This window comes from Vulpes vulpes, chromosome 12 (assembly GCF_048418805.1).
Source record: "Vulpes vulpes isolate BD-2025 chromosome 12, VulVul3, whole genome shotgun sequence".
NCBI lineage: Eukaryota > Metazoa > Chordata > Mammalia > Carnivora > Canidae > Vulpes > Vulpes vulpes.
The window spans coordinates 33753774-33772265 of record NC_132791.1 but is presented as its reverse complement, the minus strand read 5'-3'; the positions used below and the strand labels follow the sequence as shown (position 1 = coordinate 33772265).

The window sequence follows — 18492 nt, the reverse complement described above, 5'->3', positions numbered from 1 at the left end:
ATCCCCAGTCCCCCTGAATCACAGAGTGACGGTACACCTACTACTATACAAAGAGAACCCAGTTAAGGTATAAATAGGAATAAATAAATAAATAAATAAATAAATAAATAATTAAACAAATAAGTAAACGAAAAGTAGTAAATAGAGAGATGGGCAAGGTTATCTGAAAGTAAACGGTGTTTGTCGACTTCACTTGATGGTGCTGCCCCGTCCTGAACACGTTGGACACCCCGATTGCCTTCGTGTCACCGTGACGGCAGGCGTGAGCTTCTCTGAGGCGGCAGGACACGTGCAAGTGTGCTCCGATCAGTCAGGGAATGTCATTTCCGTGCGGACCCGGGCGGGTCTCATTTCCTCCTCCTGATTCTTTCTTGCAAGATTGTCGAGGAGAAGAAGGATCTCCCGATTTCTGCTCGGACCATCTCCCAGGCACACGGGCTGTGGTTCTTGTCTTGCAGGTAGAGGGAGATCCTTTGGAAGTAGGTCCTCAGGGTGGAGTCCTCATGCATGAGGGGGGTCTCGGCCAGCCCCGCCTCCTGCAGGGGACAGGCCTCCAGGTCATCCAGCTGCTCCGAGAGCCCCGAGCACAGTTCCTCCAGGAGAGTCATGTTCCAAGGAGCGGAGGACGTGTCCGGGCAGAAGAGGTGGAAGACCTTCTGGGTCATCACGTGGACCACAGAGAGGGCCTGCGCCTCCTGGAGCCGCTGGCCATCAAACAGCTCCTTGGGGAAGGCAAAGTCATTGGTGTCGTGGTCACAGGAGCCGGCGGAGAGTCTCCTCATCTGTCCCAGGAGCGTCAGGACCCTCCAGTTGCGCAGGCCGTGGGCGTCGGGCAGGTCGCAAGCCAGACAGCACAGGGAGTGGCAGCTGAGCAGCACCAGGGCCAGCGAGAAGGAGCAGGGCAGGGCCATCGGGGATCCTGCAGGGGCTGTGGGCCTGGCTGCGCTGGGCAAGTGTGGGAACCGCGGCTCCAGCTTCTCTGAGCATCTTCCCTCGTGTGTGGGGCTTAAGTAGGCAACAGACGTGTTTTCCATTTCTGAACGTCTCCCTCACTTTCTACTTCTCTTTTTGCTTTCCTTTATGACACACTTTCGACTGGCTCTAGAGCACTGTTTGCCAACTACGTGGGCGTGCTTGTCATGACTGCCCTTGCCTCCAGAGTCTTCTCACGCATTGATTGGCTTTTCACGCATCATCCAGAAAAGTTCGGAACCCGGATGCGCTGTCTCTAGAGTCCAGTGTATGTCCCATGCTCCTATGTGAACTTTGTACATGCACAACCCCGTGTCGGTTCACCCTTCTCGTGTGAAGGCGACGCAGGGTTAAGGATGTCTAGCGCTGGTAAACATGAAGGCCAATTGTTAGGCTTCCGGCGTGGAATGGGATGGCCAACGTTGAAGAGTGACCTATCGAGTACTGATAGGTACATGATTTCTGATACGGAAAGCACATATGCAGGTGAACCATGTCTACAAAGACAAGAGAATGAACGCAGAGTCTCTCACAATTTAGAACGATGCCAAAGTGCTGATAGGAATCCAAGAGTTGAATTGCTTCCTTGACATGTGCTTCTCCAGTAAGGCCGTTTCAGGTTGCCTCGGCTGACAAAGTGGTCTCTTGCCTCACCTGCGACTCCGTACTCATCAAGGTGTTTTCAAAACTCCTTTTGTTCTGTTTCCCACTGTGTACAGTTACTGATGCGTTGACTGTCTTTCGTAACGTCAAACGATCACGTAGAATCTCTTTGTTCTGAAATGCTGAGAGCCCACATCACCTCCAGGCTCACACAGAAGCCACATCCACAAAGCGCCAAAGGCAGCTCCCAGGTCAGCCAGGGCCACCTCTCCCAGTGACTTTGAGATCCAGGAACGGATGGAGAGAAAGTCCTCTGCTCACAGGGGCCTGTCATTCCCGGGTGTGTCGCCCTCCTCTGCACACATTTCAGGGCTCTTCCACTAATTCAACGGCCATGCTTCTTGTGTGGTACTCAAGAAAGCCCAAGGAGAGACAACAAACAGGACGGAAGAAGCTTTGGCTGGGGCCCTCCCAGGCTGAGCTTTGGAGAGCCTCCAGACCACCGGACTACCTAAGACTAGTTCACAGAGCTCAGAACCTTGGAAGCCTTGTCACAGGGATTCCCTCTGGTGGCTGAAGGTTCATTTTCAGGGACACTATGCAGATACAGACCACGGATGTTGGGAAAGTCTATCTCGTATTTATTTTTCTGTGCAGCTCACTACTCGTAAAAGATATCTTGCTTTTTAGAGAAAGAGAGAGAGTGAAAGCAATATATAGAGCAGCATGAGCAGGGGAGGAGAGGGAGCAGCAGACACCCAACTGAGAAGGAGCCCGATGACAGGCTCCATCCAAGGACCCTGGGATTGGCGATCTAGCCAAAGACAGATGCCTCACGGAATGAGCCACCCAGGTGCCCCAGGGACAAGGAATCCTCTGCAGTCTCTGCGCTTGTGGGGAGGCTGATGTAGGGTTCCATCCAACCACCCTGAGATGAGGATCTCAGCTGAATCCAAGATCTGGCTGCTTACCCGACCTTGCCAACCACATTGCCTACCTCGCTGCTCTTTGGAACACTGTATTTTCCAGAGGGGGAGAGAGAGAGGAGAGAGAGAGAAAGAGGGAGAGAGATAGAGAGAGAGAGAGAGAGAGAGAGAGACACAGAGACAGAGAGAGAGAAAGAGAGAAAGAGAAAAGCTGAGGAAATTGGCTTTCTATACTCTCTGAATCCATTCCTTCTGAGAAAAACCTGCATTTAGCTCTGGAGATGAATCATCCAGCAGGGGCAGGCTGATGCAGAGAACACAAGCCAGGTGTCCAGGCCTGGTCACTACCTCAGTGCATTGCTGGCTGTAGGGGGCAGTCTTCTGCTGCAGAGCATCGGACAGACCACCGAGTCCAATCCTCCTGCTTTGTCTTTGCTTGTTCCTACAGCCACTGACCCCTGGTTGTAACGGGGACGTGCCCTCCTGTCCATAATGGTCCGTCATCAGGAGCAAAAGAAGACAACAAGGCCTCTCGGAGGAGAGTTTCCAAAAAGGAGGGAACGTCCACAGACTGTGTGCTTCAGTGAGTGGCTTGTCCTTAGAAGTCACATGGCCACACAGGATCCACAAGGGAATCCATTTGGAGACCACTTCTCCTTCGGGACTCTGTTCCCATGGGACCGCTTCCATTGCTAGGCTTCAACGGAACGGACCGGCTTGTAACTGGCAGACCCCAGTAGGCATTTTCTTAAGGATATTGGCACCGGGACAGGCACCAGTCTAATAGGGAAGGTATTATCTAGTGCTGTTGATCGTATTTCCCGATATGCCTGCTTCCTTTTCTGCTTACAGAGTTCCTATGTCCCTTCTTCTTCTTCTTCTTGTACCCTTTGCTATTACTGCCATTCCTTCACTCTGCTGGTTGTTTGGAGGTTTGTTTTTTCTCGACAGAACTCAGAGAAACTGGGTAGGAGATGGGATCGGTTGTGTGCGCCCTCATCCCGACAGGCACATATGCACTGGCATCGAGGAGGACTATGGCTTGACTTCTCATGAGAGTAACAGAATCATGAGGAGAAGAGTCGTACGATCCATTTTGTCATCAGATTCTATTCCGACTCCATCCCTCTCGAAAGAAACCACAAATCGAAGAATGTTTGCAGAGAACAGTTTAATGACCAAGAGAATCAAACACTGAATAAATAGAAAGCATCCCCAGTCCCCCTGAATCACAGAGTGACGGTACACCTACTACTATACAAAGAGAACCCAGTTAAGGTATAAATAGGAATAAATAAATAAATAAATAAATAAATAAATAAATAAATAAACGAAAGGTAGTAAATAGAGAGATGGGCAAGGTTATCTGAAAGTAAACGGTGTTTGTCGACTTCACTTGATGGTGCTGCCCCGTCCTGAACACGTTGGACACCCCGATTGCCTTCGTGTCACCGTGACGGCAGGCGTGAGCTTCTCTGAGGCAGCAGGACACGTGCAAGTGTGCTCCGATCAGTCAGGGAATGTCATTTCCGTGCGGACCCGGGCGGGTCTCATTTCCTCCTCCTGATTCTTTCTTGCAAGATTGTCGAGGAGAAGAAGGATCTCCCGATTTCTGCTCGGACCATCTCCCAGGCACACGGGCTGTGGTTCTTGTCTTGCAGGTAGAGGGAGATCCTTTGGAAGTAGGTCCTCAGGGTGGAGTCCTCATGCATGAGGGGGGTCTCGGCCAGCCCCGCCTCCTGCAGGGGACAGGCCTCCAGGTCATCCAGCTGCTCCGAGAGCCCCGAGCACAGTTCCTCCAGGAGAGTCATGTTCCAAGGAGCGGAGGACGTGTCCGGGCAGAAGAGGTGGAAGACCTTCTGGGTCATCACGTGGACCACAGAGAGGGCCTGCGCCTCCTGGAGCCGCTGGCCATCAAACAGCTCCTTGGGGAAGGCAAAGTCATTGGTGTCGTGGTCACAGGAGCCGGCGGAGAGTCTCCTCATCTGTCCCAGGAGCGTCAGGACCCTCCAGTTGCGCAGGCCGTGGGCGTCGGGCAGGTCGCAAGCCAGACAGCACAGGGAGTGGCAGCTGAGCAGCACCAGGGCCAGCGAGAAGGAGCAGGGCAGGGCCATCGGGGATCCTGCAGGGGCTGTGGGCCTGGCTGCGCTGGGCAAGTGTGGGAACCGCGGCTCCAGCTTCTCTGAGCATCTTCCCTCGTGTGTGGGGCTTAAGTAGGCAACAGACGCGTTTTCCATTTCTGAACGTCTCCCTCACTTTCTACTTCTCTTTTTGCTTTCCTTTATGACACACTTTCGACTGGCTCTAGAGCACTGTTTGCCAACTACGTGGGCGTGCTTGTCATGACTGCCCTTGCCTCCAGAGTCTTCTCACGCATTGATTGGCTTTTCACGCATCATCCAGAAAAGTTCGGAACCCGGATGCGCTGTCTCTAGAGTCCAGTGTATGTCCCATGCTCCTATGTGAACTTTGTACATGCACAACCCCGTGTCGGTTCACCCTTCTCGTGTGAAGGCGACGCAGGGTTAAGGATGTCTAGCGCTGGTAAACATGAAGGCCAATTGTTAGGCTTCCGGCGTGGAATGGGATGGCCAACGTTGAAGAGTGACCTATCGAGTACTGATAGGTACATGATTTCTGATACGGAAAGCACATATGCAGGTGAACCATGTCTACAAAGACAAGAGAATGAACGCAGAGTCTCTCACAATTTAGAACGATGCCAACGTGCTGATAGGAATCCAAGAGTTGAATTGCTTCCTTGACATGTGCTTCTCCAGTAAGGCCGTTTCAGGTTGCCTCGGCTGACAAAGTGGTCTCTTGCCTCACCTGCGACTCCGTACTCATCAAGGTGTTTTCAAAACTCCTTTTGTTCTGTTTCGCACTGTGTACAGTTACTGATGCGTTGACTGTCTTTCGTAACGTCAAACGATCACGTAGAATCTCTTTGTTCTGAAATGCTGAGAGCCCACATCACCTCCAGGCTCACACAGAAGCCACATCCACAAAGCGCCAAAGGCAGCTCCCAGGTCAGCCAGGGCCACCTCTCCCAGTGACTTTGAGATCCAGGAACGGATGGAGAGAAAGTCCTCTGCTCACAGGGGCCTGTCATTCCCGGGTGTGTCGCCCTCCTCTGCACACATTTCAGGGCTCTTCCACTAATTCAACGGCCATGCTTCTTGTGTTGTACTCAAGAAAGCCCAAGGAGAGACAACAAACAGGACGGAAGAAGCTTTGGCTGGGGCCCTCCCAGGCTGAGCTTTGGAGAGCCTCCAGACCACCGGACTACCTAAGACTAGTTCACAGAGCTCAGAACCTTGGAAGCCTTGTCACAGGGATTCCCTCTGGTGGCTGAAGGTTCATTTTCAGGGACACTATGCAGGTACAGACCACGGATGTTGGGAAAGTCTATCTCGTATTTATTTTTCTGTGCAGCTCACTACTCGTTAAAAGATATCTTGCTTTTTAGAGAAAGAGAGAGAGTGAAAGCAATATATAGAGCAGCATGAGCAGGGGAGGAGAGGGAGCAGCAGACACCCAACTGAGAAGGAGCCCGATGACAGGCTCCATCCAAGGACCCTGGGATTGGCGATCCAGCCAAAGACAGATGCCTCACGGAATGAGCCACCCAGGTGCCCCAGGGACAAGGAATCCTCTGCAGTCTCTGCGCTTGTGGGGAGCCTGATGTAGGGTTCCATCCAACCACCCTGAGATGAGGATCTCAGCTGAAACCAAGATCTGGCTGCTTACCCGACCTTGCCAACCACATTGCCTACCTCGCTGCTCTTTGGAACACTGTATTTTCCAGAGGGGGAGAGAGAGAGGAGAGAGAGAGAGAAAGAGAGAGAGAGATAGAGAGAGAGAGAGAGAGAGAGAGAGAGACACAGAGACAGAGAGAGAGAAAGAGAGAAAGAGAAAAGCTGAGGAAATTGGCTTTCTACACTCTCTGAATCCATTCCTTCTGAGAAAAACCTGCATTTAGCTCTGGAGATGAATCATCCAGCAGGGGCAGGCTGATGCAGAGAACACAAGCCAGGTGTCCAGGCCTGGTCACTACCTCAGTGCATTGCTGGCTGTAGGGGGCAGTCTTCTGCTGCAGAGCATCGGACAGACCACCGAGTCCAATCCTCCTGCTTTGTCTTTGCTTGTTCCTACAGCCACTGACCCCTGGTTGTAACGGGGACGTGCCCTCCTGTCCATAATGGTCCGTCATCAGGAGCAAAAGAAGACAACAAGGCCTCTCGGAGGAGACTTTCCAAAAAGGAGGGAACGTCCACAGACTGTGTGCTTCAGTGAGTGGCTTGTCCTTAGAAGTCACATGGCCACACAGGATCCACAAGGGAATCCATTTGGAGACCACTTCTCCTTCGGGACTCTGTTCCCATGGGACCACTTCCATTGCTAGGCTTCAAGGGAACGGACCGGGTTGTAACTGGCAGACCCCAGTAGGCATTTTCTTAAGGATATTGGCACCGGGACAGGCACCAGTCTAATAGGGAAGGTATTATCTAGTGCTGTTGATCGTATTTCCCGATATGCCTGCTTCCTTTTCTGCTTACAGAGTTCCTATGTCCCTTCTTCTTCTTCTTCTTGTACCCTTTGCTATTACTGCCATTGCTTCACCCTGCTGGTTGTTTGGAGGTTTGTTTTTTCTCGACAGAACTCAGAGAAACTGGGTAGGAGATGGGATCGGTTGTGTGCGCCCTCATCCCGACAGGCACATATGCACTGGCATCGAGGAGGACTATGGCTTGACTTCTCATGAGAGTAACAGAATCATGAGGAGAAGAGTCGTACGATCCATTTTGTCATCAGATTCTATTCCGACTCCATCCCTCTCGAAAGAAACCACAAATCCAAGAATGTTTGCAGAGAACAGTTTAATGACCAAGAGAATCAAACACTGAATAAATAGAAAGCATCCCCAGTCCCCCTGAATCACAGAGTGACGGTACACCTACTACTATACAAAGAGAACCCAGTTAAGGTATAAATAGGAATAAATAAATAAATAAATAAATAAATAAATAAATAAATAAATAATTAAACAAATAAGTAAACGAAAAGTAGTAAATAGAGAGATGGGCAAGGTTATCTGAAAGTAAACGGTGTTTGTCGACTTCACTTGATGGTGCTGCCCCGTCCTGAACACGTTGGACACCCCGATTGCCTTCGTGTCACCGTGACGGCAGGCGTGAGCTTCTCTGAGGCGGCAGGACACGTGCAAGTGTGCTCCGATCAGTCAGGGAATGTCATTTCCGTGCGGACCCGGGCGGGTCTCATTTCCTCCTCCTGATTCTTTCTTGCAAGATTGTCGAGGAGAAGAAGGATCTCCCGATTTCTGCTCGGACCATCTCCCAGGCACACGGGCTGTGGTTCTTGTCTTGCAGGTAGAGGGAGATCCTTTGGAAGTAGGTCCTCAGGGTGGAGTCCTCATGCATGAGGGGGGTCTCGGCCAGCCCCGCCTCCTGCAGGGGACAGGCCTCCAGGTCATCCAGCTGCTCCGAGAGCCCCGAGCACAGTTCCTCCAGGAGAGTCATGTTCCAAGGAGCGGAGGACGTGTCCGGGCAGAAGAGGTGGAAGACCTTCTGGGTCATCACGTGGACCACAGAGAGGGCCTGCGCCTCCTGGAGCCGCTGGCCATCAAACAGCTCCTTGGGGAAGGCAAAGTCATTGGTGTCGTGGTCACAGGAGCCGGCGGAGAGTCTCCTCATCTGTCCCAGGAGCGTCAGGACCCTCCAGTTGCGCAGGCCGTGGGCGTCGGGCAGGTCGCAAGCCAGACAGCACAGGGAGTGGCAGCTGAGCAGCACCAGGGCCAGCGAGAAGGAGCAGGGCAGGGCCATCGGGGATCCTGCAGGGGCTGTGGGCCTGGCTGCGCTGGGCAAGTGTGGGAACCGCGGCTCCAGCTTCTCTGAGCATCTTCCCTCGTGTGTGGGGCTTAAGTAGGCAACAGACGCGTTTTCCATTTCTGAACGTCTCCCTCACTTTCTACTTCTCTTTTTGCTTTCCTTTATGACACACTTTCGACTGGCTCTAGAGCACTGTTTGCCAACTACGTGGGCGTGCTTGTCATGACTGCCCTTGCCTCCAGAGTCTTCTCACGCATTGATTGGCTTTTCACGCATCATCCAGAAAAGTTCGGAACCCGGATGCGCTGTCTCTAGAGTCCAGTGTATGTCCCATGCTCCTATGTGAACTTTGTACATGCACAACCCCGTGTCGGTTCACCCTTCTCGTGTGAAGGCGACGCAGGGTTAAGGATGTCTAGCGCTGGTAAACATGAAGGCCAATTGTTAGGCTTCCGGCGTGGAATGGGATGGCCAACGTTGAAGAGTGACCTATCGAGTACTGATAGGTACATGATTTCTGATACGGAAAGCACATATGCAGGTGAACCATGTCTACAAAGACAAGAGAATGAACGCAGAGTCTCTCACAATTTAGAACGATGCCAAAGTGCTGATAGGAATCCAAGAGTTGAATTGCTTCCTTGACATGTGCTTCTCCAGTAAGGCCGTTTCAGGTTGCCTCGGCTGACAAAGTGGTCTCTTGCCTCACCTGCGACTCCGTACTCATCAAGGTGTTTTCAAAACTCCTTTTGTTCTGTTTCCCACTGTGTACAGTTACTGATGCGTTGACTGTCTTTCGTAACGTCAAACGATCACGTAGAATCTCTTTGTTCTGAAATGCTGAGAGCCCACATCACCTCCAGGCTCACACAGAAGCCACATCCACAAAGCGCCAAAGGCAGCTCCCAGGTCAGCCAGGGCCACCTCTCCCAGTGACTTTGAGATCCAGGAACGGATGGAGAGAAAGTCCTCTGCTCACAGGGGCCTGTCATTCCCGGGTGTGTCGCCCTCCTCTGCACACATTTCAGGGCTCTTCCACTAATTCAACGGCCATGCTTCTTGTGTGGTACTCAAGAAAGCCCAAGGAGAGACAACAAACAGGACGGAAGAAGCTTTGGCTGGGGCCCTCCCAGGCTGAGCTTTGGAGAGCCTCCAGACCACCGGACTACCTAAGACTAGTTCACAGAGCTCAGAACCTTGGAAGCCTTGTCACAGGGATTCCCTCTGGTGGCTGAAGGTTCATTTTCAGGGACACTATGCAGATACAGACCACGGATGTTGGGAAAGTCTATCTCGTATTTATTTTTCTGTGCAGCTCACTACTCGTAAAAGATATCTTGCTTTTTAGAGGAAGAGAGAGAGTGAAAGCAATATATAGAGCAGCATGAGCAGGGGAGGAGAGGGAGCAGCAGACACCCAACTGAGAAGGAGCCCGATGACAGGCTCCATCCAAGGACCCTGGGATTGGCGATCCAGCCAAAGACAGATGCCTCACGGAATGAGCCACCCAGGTGCCCCAGGGACAAGGAATCCTCTGCAGTCTCTGCGCTTGTGGGGAGCCTGATGTAGGGTTCCATCCAACCACCCTGAGATGAGGATCTCAGCTGAAACCAAGATCTGGCTGCTTACCCGACCTTGCCAACCACATTGCCTACCTCGCTGCTCTTTGGAACACTGTATTTTCCAGAGGGGGAGAGAGAGAGGAGAGAGAGAGAGAGAGAGAGACAGAGAGAGAGAGAGACAGAGAGAGAGAGAGAGAAAGAGAGAAAGAGAAAAGCTGAGGAAATTGGCTTTCTACACTCTCTGAATCCATTCCTTCTGAGAAAAACCTGCATTTAGCTCTGGAGATGAATCATCCAGCAGGGGCAGGCTGATGCAGAGAACACAAGCCAGGTGTCCAGGCCTGGTCACTACCTCAGTGCATTGCTGGCTGTAGGGGGCAGTCTTCTGCTGCAGAGCATCGGACAGACCACCGAGTCCAATCCTCCTGCTTTGTCTTTGCTTGTTCCTACAGCCACTGACCCCTGGTTGTAACGGGGACGTGCCCTCCTGTCCATAATGGTCCGTCATCAGGAGCAAAAGAAGACAACAAGGCCTCTCGGAGGAGAGTTTCCAAAAAGGAGGGAACGTCCACAGACTGTGTGCTTCAGTGAGTGGCTTGTCCTTAGAAGTCACATGGCCACACAGGATCCACAAGGGAATCCATTTGGAGACCACTTCTCCTTCGGGACTCTGTTCCCATGGGACCGCTTCCATTGCTAGGCTTCAAGGGAACGGACCGGCTTGTAACTGGCAGACCCCGGTAGGCATTTTCTTAAGGATATTGGCACCGGGACATGCACCAGTCTAATAGGGAAGGTATTATCTAGTGCTGTTGATCGTATTTCCCGATATGCCTGCTTCCTTTTCTGCTTACAGAGTTCCTATGTCCCTTCTTCTTCTTCTTCTTGTACCCTTTGCTATTACTGCCATTCCTTCACTCTGCTGGTTGTTTGGAGGTTTGTTTTTTCTCGACAGAACTCAGAGAAACTGGGTAGGAGATGGGATCGGTTGTGTGCGCCCTCATCCCGACAGGCACATATGCACTGGCATCGAGGAGGACTATGGCTTGACTTCTCATGAGAGTAACGGAATCATGAGGAGAAGAGTCGTACGATCCATTTTTTCATCAGATTCTATTCCGACTCCATCCCTCTCGAAAGAAACCACAAATCCAAGAATGTTTGCAGAGAACAGTTTAATGACCAAGAGAATCAAACACTGAATAAATAGAAAGCATCCCCAGTCCCCCTGAATCACAGAGTGACGGTACACCTACTACTATACAAAGAGAACCCAGTTAAGGTATAAATAGGAATAAATAAATAAATAAATTAATAAATAAATAAATAAATAAATAAACGAAAGGTAGTAAATAGAGAGATGGGCAAGGTTATCTGAAAGTAAACGGTGTTTGTCGACTTCACTTGATGGTGCTGCCCCGTCCTGAACACGTTGGACACCCCGATTGCCTTCGTGTCACCGTGACGGCAGGCGTGAGCTTCTCTGAGGCGGCAGGACACGTGCAAGTGTGCTCCGATCAGTCAGGGAATGTCATTTCCGTGCGGACCCGGGCGGGTCTCATTTCCTCCTCCTGATTCTTTCTTGCAAGATTGTCGAGGAGAAGAAGGATCTCCCGATTTCTGCTCGGACCATCTCCCAGGCACACGGGCTGTGGTTCTTGTCTTGCAGGTAGAGGGAGATCCTTTGGAAGTAGGTCCTCAGGGTGGAGTCCTCATGCATGAGGGGGGTCTCGGCCAGCCCCGCCTCCTGCAGGGGACAGGCCTCCAGGTCATCCAGCTGCTCCGAGAGCCCCGAGCACAGTTCCTCCAGGAGAGTCATGTTCCAAGGAGCGGAGGACGTGTCCGGGCAGAAGAGGTGGAAGACCTTCTGGGTCATCACGTGGACCACAGAGAGGGCCTGCGCCTCCTGGAGCCGCTGGCCATCAAACAGCTCCTTGGGGAAGGCAAAGTCATTGGTGTCGTGGTCACAGGAGCCGGCGGAGAGTCTCCTCATCTGTCCCAGGAGCGTCAGGACCCTCCAGTTGCGCAGGCCGTGGGCGTCGGGCAGGTCGCAAGCCAGACAGCACAGGGAGTGGCAGCTGAGCAGCACCAGGGCCAGCGAGAAGGAGCAGGGCAGGGCCATCGGGGATCCTGCAGGGGCTGTGGGCCTGGCTGCGCTGGGCAAGTGTGGGAACCGCGGCTCCAGCTTCTCTGAGCATCTTCCCTCGTGTGTGGGGCTTAAGTAGGCAACAGACGCGTTTTCCATTTCTGAACGTCTCCCTCACTTTCTACTTCTCTTTTTGCTTTCCTTTATGACACACTTTCGACTGGCTCTAGAGCACTGTTTGCCAACTACGTGGGCGTGCTTGTCATGACTGCCCTTGCCTCCAGAGTCTTCTCACGCATTGATTGGCTTTTCACGCATCATCCAGAAAAGTTCGGAACCCGGATGCGCTGTCTCTAGAGTCCAGTGTATGTCCCATGCTCCTATGTGAACTTTGTACATGCGCAACCCCGTGTCGGTTCACCCTTCTCGTGTGAAGGCGACGCAGGGTTAAGGATGTCTAGCGCTGGTAAACATGAAGGCCAATTGTTAGGCTTCCGGCGTGGAATGGGATGGCCAACGTTGAAGAGTGACCTATCGAGTACTGATAGGTACATGATTTCTGATACGGAAAGCACATATGCAGGTGAACCATGTCTACAAAGACAAGAGAATGAACGCAGAGTCTCTCACAATTTAGAACGATGCCAAAGTGCTGATAGGAATCCAAGAGTTGAATTGCTTCCTTGACATGTGCTTCTCCAGTAAGGCCGTTTCAGGTTGCCTCGGCTGACAAAGTGGTCTCTTGCCTCACCTGCGACTCCGTACTCATCAAGGTGTTTTCAAAACTCCTTTTGTTCTGTTTCGCACTGTGTACAGTTACTGATGCGTTGACTGTCTTTCGTAACGTCAAACGATCACGTAGAATCTCTTTGTTCTGAAATGCTGAGAGCCCACATCACCTCCAGGCTCACACAGAAGCCACATCCACAAAGCGCCAAAGGCAGCTCCCAGGTCAGCCAGGGCCACCTCTCCCTGTGACTTTGAGATCCAGGAACGGATGGAGAGAAAGTCCTCTGCTCACAGGGGCCTGTCATTCCCGGGTGTGTCGCCCTCCTCTGCACACATTTCAGGGCTCTTCCACTAATTCAACGGCCATGCTTCTTGTGTGGTACTCAAGAAAGCCCAAGGAGAGACAACAAACAGGACGGAAGAAGCTTTGGCTGGGGCCCTCCCAGGCTGAGCTTTGGAGAGCCTCCAGACCACCGGACTACCTAAGACTAGTTCACAGAGCTCAGAACCTTGGAAGCCTTGTCACAGGGATTCCCTCTGGTGGCTGAAGGTTCATTTTCAGGGACACTATGCAGATACAGACCACGGATGTTGGAAAAGTCTATCTCGTATTTATTTTTCTGTGCAGCTCACTACTCGTAAAAGATATCTTGCTTTTTAGAGGAAGAGAGAGAGTGAAAGCAATATATAGAGCAGCATGAGCAGGGGAGGAGAGGGAGCAGCAGACACCCAACTGAGAAGGAGCCCGATGACAGGCTCCATCCAAGGACCCTGGGATTGGCGATCCAGCCAAAGACAGATGCCTCACGGAATGAGCCACCCAGGTGCCCCAGGGACAAGGAATCCTCTGCAGTCTCTGCGCTTGTGGGGAGCCTGATGTAGGGTTCCATCCAACCACCCTGAGATGAGGATCTCAGCTGAAACCAAGATCTGGCTGCTTACCCGACCTTGCCAACCACATTGCCTACCTCGCTGCTCTTTGGAACACTGTATTTTCCAGAGGGGGAGAGAGAGAGGAGAGAGAGAGAGAGAGAGAGACAGAGAGAGAGAGAGACAGAGAGAGAGAGAAAGAGAGAAAGAGAAAAGCTGAGGAAATTGGCTTTCTACACTCTCTGAATCCATTCCTTCTGAGAAAAACCTGCATTTAGCTCTGGAGATGAATCATCCAGCAGGGGCAGGCTGATGCAGAGAACACAAGCCAGGTGTCCAGGCCTGGTCACTACCTCAGTGCATTGCTGGCTGTAGGGGGCAGTCTTCTGCTGCAGAGCATCGGACAGACCACCGAGTCCAATCCTCCTGCTTTGTCTTTGCTTGTTCCTACAGCCACTGACCCCTGGTTGTAACGGGGACGTGCCCTCCTGTCCATAATGGTCCGTCATCAGGAGCAAAAGAAGACAACAAGGCCTCTCGGAGGAGAGTTTCCAAAAAGGAGGGAACGTCCACAGACTGTGTGCTTCAGTGAGTGGCTTGTCCTTAGAAGTCACATGGCCACACAGGATCCACAAGGGAATCCATTTGGAGACCACTTCTCCTTCGGGACTCTGTTCCCATGGGACCGCTTCCATTGCTAGGCTTCAAGGGAACGGACCGGCTTGTAACTGGCAGACCCCGGTAGGCATTTTCTTAAGGATATTGGCACCGGGACATGCACCAGTCTAATACGGAAGGTATTATCTAGTGCTGTTGATCGTATTTCCCGATATGCCTGCTTCCTTTTCTGCTTACAGAGTTCCTATGTCCCTTCTTCTTCTTCTTCTTGTACCCTTTGCTATTACTGCCATTCCTTCACTCTGCTGGTTGTTTGGAGGTTTGTTTTTTCTCGACAGAACTCAGAGAAACTGGGTAGGAGATGGGATCGGTTGTGTGCGCCCTCATCACGACAGGCACATATGCACTGGCATCGAGGAGGACTATGGCTTGACTTCTCATGAGAGTAACGGAATCATGAGGAGAAGAGTCGTACGATCCATTTTTTCATCAGATTCTATTCCGACTCCATCCCTCTCGAAAGAAACCACAAATCCAAGAATGTTTGCAGAGAACAGTTTAATGACCAAGAGAATCAAACACTGAATAAATAGAAAGCATCCCCAGTCCCCCTGAATCACAGAGTGACGGTACACCTACTACTATACAAAGAGAACCCAGTTAAGGTATAAATAGGAATAAATAAATAAATAAATAAATAAATAAATAAATAAACGAAAGGTAGTAAATAGAGAGATGGGCAAGGTTATCTGAAAGTAAACGGTGTTTGTCGACTTCACTTGATGGTGCTGCCCCGTCCTGAACACGTTGGACACCCCGATTGCCTTCGTGTCACCGTGACGGCAGGCGTGAGCTTCTCTGAGGCGGCAGGACACGTGCAAGTGTGCTCCGATCAGTCAGGGAATGTCATTTCCGTGCGGACCCGGGCGGGTCTCATTTCCTCCTCCTGATTCTTTCTTGCAAGATTGTCGAGGAGAAGAAGGATCTCCCGATTTCTGCTCGGACCATCTCCCAGGCACACGGGCTGTGGTTCTTGTCTTGCAGGTAGAGGGAGATCCTTTGGAAGTAGGTCCTCAGGGTGGAGTCCTCATGCATGAGGGGGGTCTCGGCCAGCCCCGCCTCCTGCAGGGGACAGGCCTCCAGGTCATCCAGCTGCTCCGAGAGCCCCGAGCACAGTTCCTCCAGGAGAGTCATGTTCCAAGGAGCGGAGGACGTGTCCGGGCAGAAGAGGTGGAAGACCTTCTGGGTCATCACGTGGACCACAGAGAGGGCCTGCGCCTCCTGGAGCCGCTGGCCATCAAACAGCTCCTTGGGGAAGGCAAAGTCATTGGTGTCGTGGTCACAGGGGCCGGCGGAGAGTCTCCTCATCTGTCCCAGGAGCGTCAGGACCCTCCAGTTGCGCAGGCCGTGGGCGTCGGGCAGGTCGCAAGCCAGACAGCACAGGGAGTGGCAGCTGAGCAGCACCAGGGCCAGCGAGAAGGAGCAGGGCAGGGCCATCGGGGATCCTGCAGGGGCTGTGGGCCTGGCTGCGCTGGGCAAGTGTGGGAACCGCGGCTCCAGCTTCTCTGAGCATCTTCCCTCGTGTGTGGGGCTTAAGTAGGCAACAGACGCGTTTTCCATTTCTGAACGTCTCCCTCACTTTCTACTTCTCTTTTTGCTTTCCTTTATGACACACTTTCGACTGGCTCTAGAGCACTGTTTGCCAACTACGTGGGCGTGCTTGTCATGACTGCCCTTGCCTCCAGAGTCTTCTCACGCATTGATTGGCTTTTCACGCATCATCCAGAAAAGTTCGGAACCCGGATGCGCTGTCTCTAGAGTCCAGTGTATGTCCCATGCTCCTATGTGAACTTTGTACATGCACAACCCCGTGTCGGTTCACCCTTCTCGTGTGAAGGCGACGCAGGGTTAAGGATGTCTAGCGCTGGTAAACATGAAGGCCAATTGTTAGGCTTCCGGCGTGGAATGGGATGGCCAACGTTGAAGAGTGACCTATCGAGTACTGATAGGTACATGATTTCTGATACGGAAAGCACATATGCAGGTGAACCATGTCTACAAAGACAAGAGAATGAACGCAGAGTCTCTCACAATTTAGAACGATGCCAAAGTGCTGATAGGAATCCAAGAGTTGAATTGCTTCCTTGACATGTGCTTCTCCAGTAAGGCCGTTTCAGGTTGCCTCGGCTGACAAAGTGGTCTCTTGCCTCACCTGCGACTCCGTACTCATCAAGGTGTTTTCAAAACTCCTTTTGTTCTGTTTCGCACTGTGTACAGTTACTGATGCGTTGACTGTCTTTCGTAACGTCAAACGATCACGTAGAATCTCTTTGTTCTGAAATGCTGAGAGCCCACATCACCTCCAGGCTCACACAGAAGCCACATCCACAAAGCGCCAAAGGCAGCTCCCAGGTCAGCCAGGGCCACCTCTCCCAGTGACTTTGAGATCCAGGAACGGATGGAGAGAAAGTCCTCTGCTCACAGGGGCCTGTCATTCCCGGGTGTGTCGCCCTCCTCTGCACACATTTCAGGGCTCTTCCACTAATTCAACGGCCATGCTTCTTGTGTGGTACTCAAGAAAGCCCAAGGAGAGACAACAAACAGGACGGAAGAAGCTTTGGCTGGGGCCCTCCCAGGCTGAGCTTTGGAGAGCCTCCAGACCACCGGACTACCTAAGACTAGTTCACAGAGCTCAGAACCTTGGAAGCCTTGTCACAGGGATTCCCTCTGGTGGCTGAAGGTTCATTTTCAGGGACACTATGCAGATACAGACCACGGATGTTGGAAAAGTCTATCTCGTATTTATTTTTCTGTGCAGCTCACTACTCGTAAAAGATATCTTGCTTTTTAGAGGAAGAGAGAGAGTGAAAGCAATATATAGAGCAGCATGAGCAGGGGAGGAGAGGGAGCAGCAGACACCCAACTGAGAAGGAGCCCGATGACAGGCTCCATCCAAGGACCCTGGGATTGGCGATCCAGCCAAAGACAGATGCCTCACGGAATGAGCCACCCAGGTGCCCCAGGGACAAGGAATCCTCTGCAGTCTCTGCGCTTGTGGGGAGCCTGATGTAGGGTTCCATCCAACCACCCTGAGATGAGGATCTCAGCTGAAACCAAGATCTGGCTGCTTACCCGACCTTGCCAACCACATTGCCTACCTCGCTGCTCTTTGGAACACTGTATTTTCCAGAGGGGGAGAGAGAGAGGAGAGAGAGAGAGAGAGAGAGACAGAGAGAGAGAGAGACAGAGAGAGAGAGAAAGAGAGAAAGAGAAAAGCTGAGGAAATTGGCTTTCTACACTCTCTGAATCCATTCCTTCTGAGAAAAACCTGCATTTAGCTCTGGAGATGAATCATCCAGCAGGGGCAGGCTGATGCAGAGAACACAAGCCAGGTGTCCAGGCCTGGTCACTACCTCAGTGCATTGCTGGCTGTAGGGGGCAGTCTTCTGCTGCAGAGCATCGGACAGACCACCGAGTCCAATCCTCCTGCTTTGTCTTTGCTTGTTCCTACAGCCACTGACCCCTGGTTGTAACGGGGACGTGCCCTCCTGTCCATAATGGTCCGTCATCAGGAGCAAAAGAAGACAACAAGGCCTCTCGGAGGAGAGTTTCCAAAAAGGAGGGAACGTCCACAGACTGTGTGCTTCAGTGAGTGGCTTGTCCTTAGAAGTCACATGGCCACACAGGATCCACAAGGGAATCCATTTGGAGACCACTTCTCCTTCGGGACTCTGTTCCCATGGGACCGCTTCCATTGCTAGGCTTCAAGGGAACGGACCGGCTTGTAACTGGCAGACCCCGGTAGGCATTTTCTTAAGGATATTGGCACCGGGACATGCACCAGTCTAATAGGGAAGGTATTATCTAGTGCTGTTGATCGTATTTCCCGATATGCCTGCTTCCTTTTCTGCTTACAGAGTTCCTATGTCCCTTCTTCTTCTTCTTCTTGTACCCTTTGCTATTACTGCCATTCCTTCACTCTGCTGGTTGTTTGGAGGTTTGTTTTTTCTCGACAGAACTCAGAGAAACTGGGTAGGAGATGGGATCGGTTGTGTGCGCCCTCATCCCGACAGGCACATATGCACTGGCATCGAGGAGGACTATGGCTTGACTTCTCATGAGAGTAACGGAATCATGAGGAGAAGAGTCGTACGATCCATTTTTTCATCAGATTCTATTCCGACTCCATCCCTCTCGAAAGAAACCACAAATCCAAGAATGTTTGCAGAGAACAGTTTAATGACCAAGAGAATCAAACACTGAATAAATAGAAAGCA

At 51.8% G+C, this 18492-nt stretch overlaps 4 protein-coding genes across 4 annotated transcripts; all 4 read right to left on the bottom strand.

The window, feature by feature from the left end:
- Positions 1 to 347: 347 nt before the first annotated feature.
- On the bottom strand, positions 348 to 946 carry LOC140594873 (interferon alpha-1/2). Its single transcript, XM_072731990.1, has one exon. It carries the CDS (start codon positions 909 to 911, stop codon positions 348 to 350), a length of 564 nt encoding a protein of 187 aa, XP_072588091.1. The 5' UTR covers positions 912 to 946.
- A 3105-nt stretch (positions 947 to 4051) lies between these two features.
- Positions 4052 to 4746, bottom strand: LOC140594872 (interferon alpha-1/2-like). The gene has a single exon (XM_072731989.1). The coding sequence runs from the start codon at positions 4736 to 4738 to the stop codon at positions 4052 to 4054; it is 687 nt and encodes a 228-aa protein (XP_072588090.1). The 5' UTR covers positions 4739 to 4746.
- Positions 4747 to 7780: 3034 nt separating this feature from the next.
- On the bottom strand, positions 7781 to 8475 carry LOC140594871 (interferon alpha-1/2-like). The gene has a single exon (XM_072731988.1). It carries the CDS (start codon positions 8465 to 8467, stop codon positions 7781 to 7783), a length of 687 nt encoding a protein of 228 aa, XP_072588089.1. The 5' UTR covers positions 8468 to 8475.
- A 2995-nt stretch (positions 8476 to 11470) lies between these two features.
- On the bottom strand, positions 11471 to 12165 carry LOC140594870 (interferon alpha-1/2-like). Its single transcript, XM_072731987.1, has one exon. It carries the CDS (start codon positions 12155 to 12157, stop codon positions 11471 to 11473), a length of 687 nt encoding a protein of 228 aa, XP_072588088.1. The 5' UTR covers positions 12158 to 12165.
- Between the last annotated feature and the right edge of the window lie 6327 nt (positions 12166 to 18492).

Excerpts from the sequence above, each read along its gene's own strand:
- LOC140594871 (XM_072731988.1), bottom strand. The coding sequence starts at position 8,467 with ATGGAAAACGCGTCTGTTGCCTACTTAAGCCCCACACACGAGGGAAGA.
- LOC140594870 (XM_072731987.1), bottom strand. The coding sequence starts at position 12,157 with ATGGAAAACGCGTCTGTTGCCTACTTAAGCCCCACACACGAGGGAAGA.
- LOC140594872 (XM_072731989.1), bottom strand. The coding sequence starts at position 4,738 with ATGGAAAACGCGTCTGTTGCCTACTTAAGCCCCACACACGAGGGAAGA.
- LOC140594873 (XM_072731990.1), bottom strand. The coding sequence starts at position 911 with ATGGCCCTGCCCTGCTCCTTCTCGCTGGCCCTGGTGCTGCTCAGCTGC.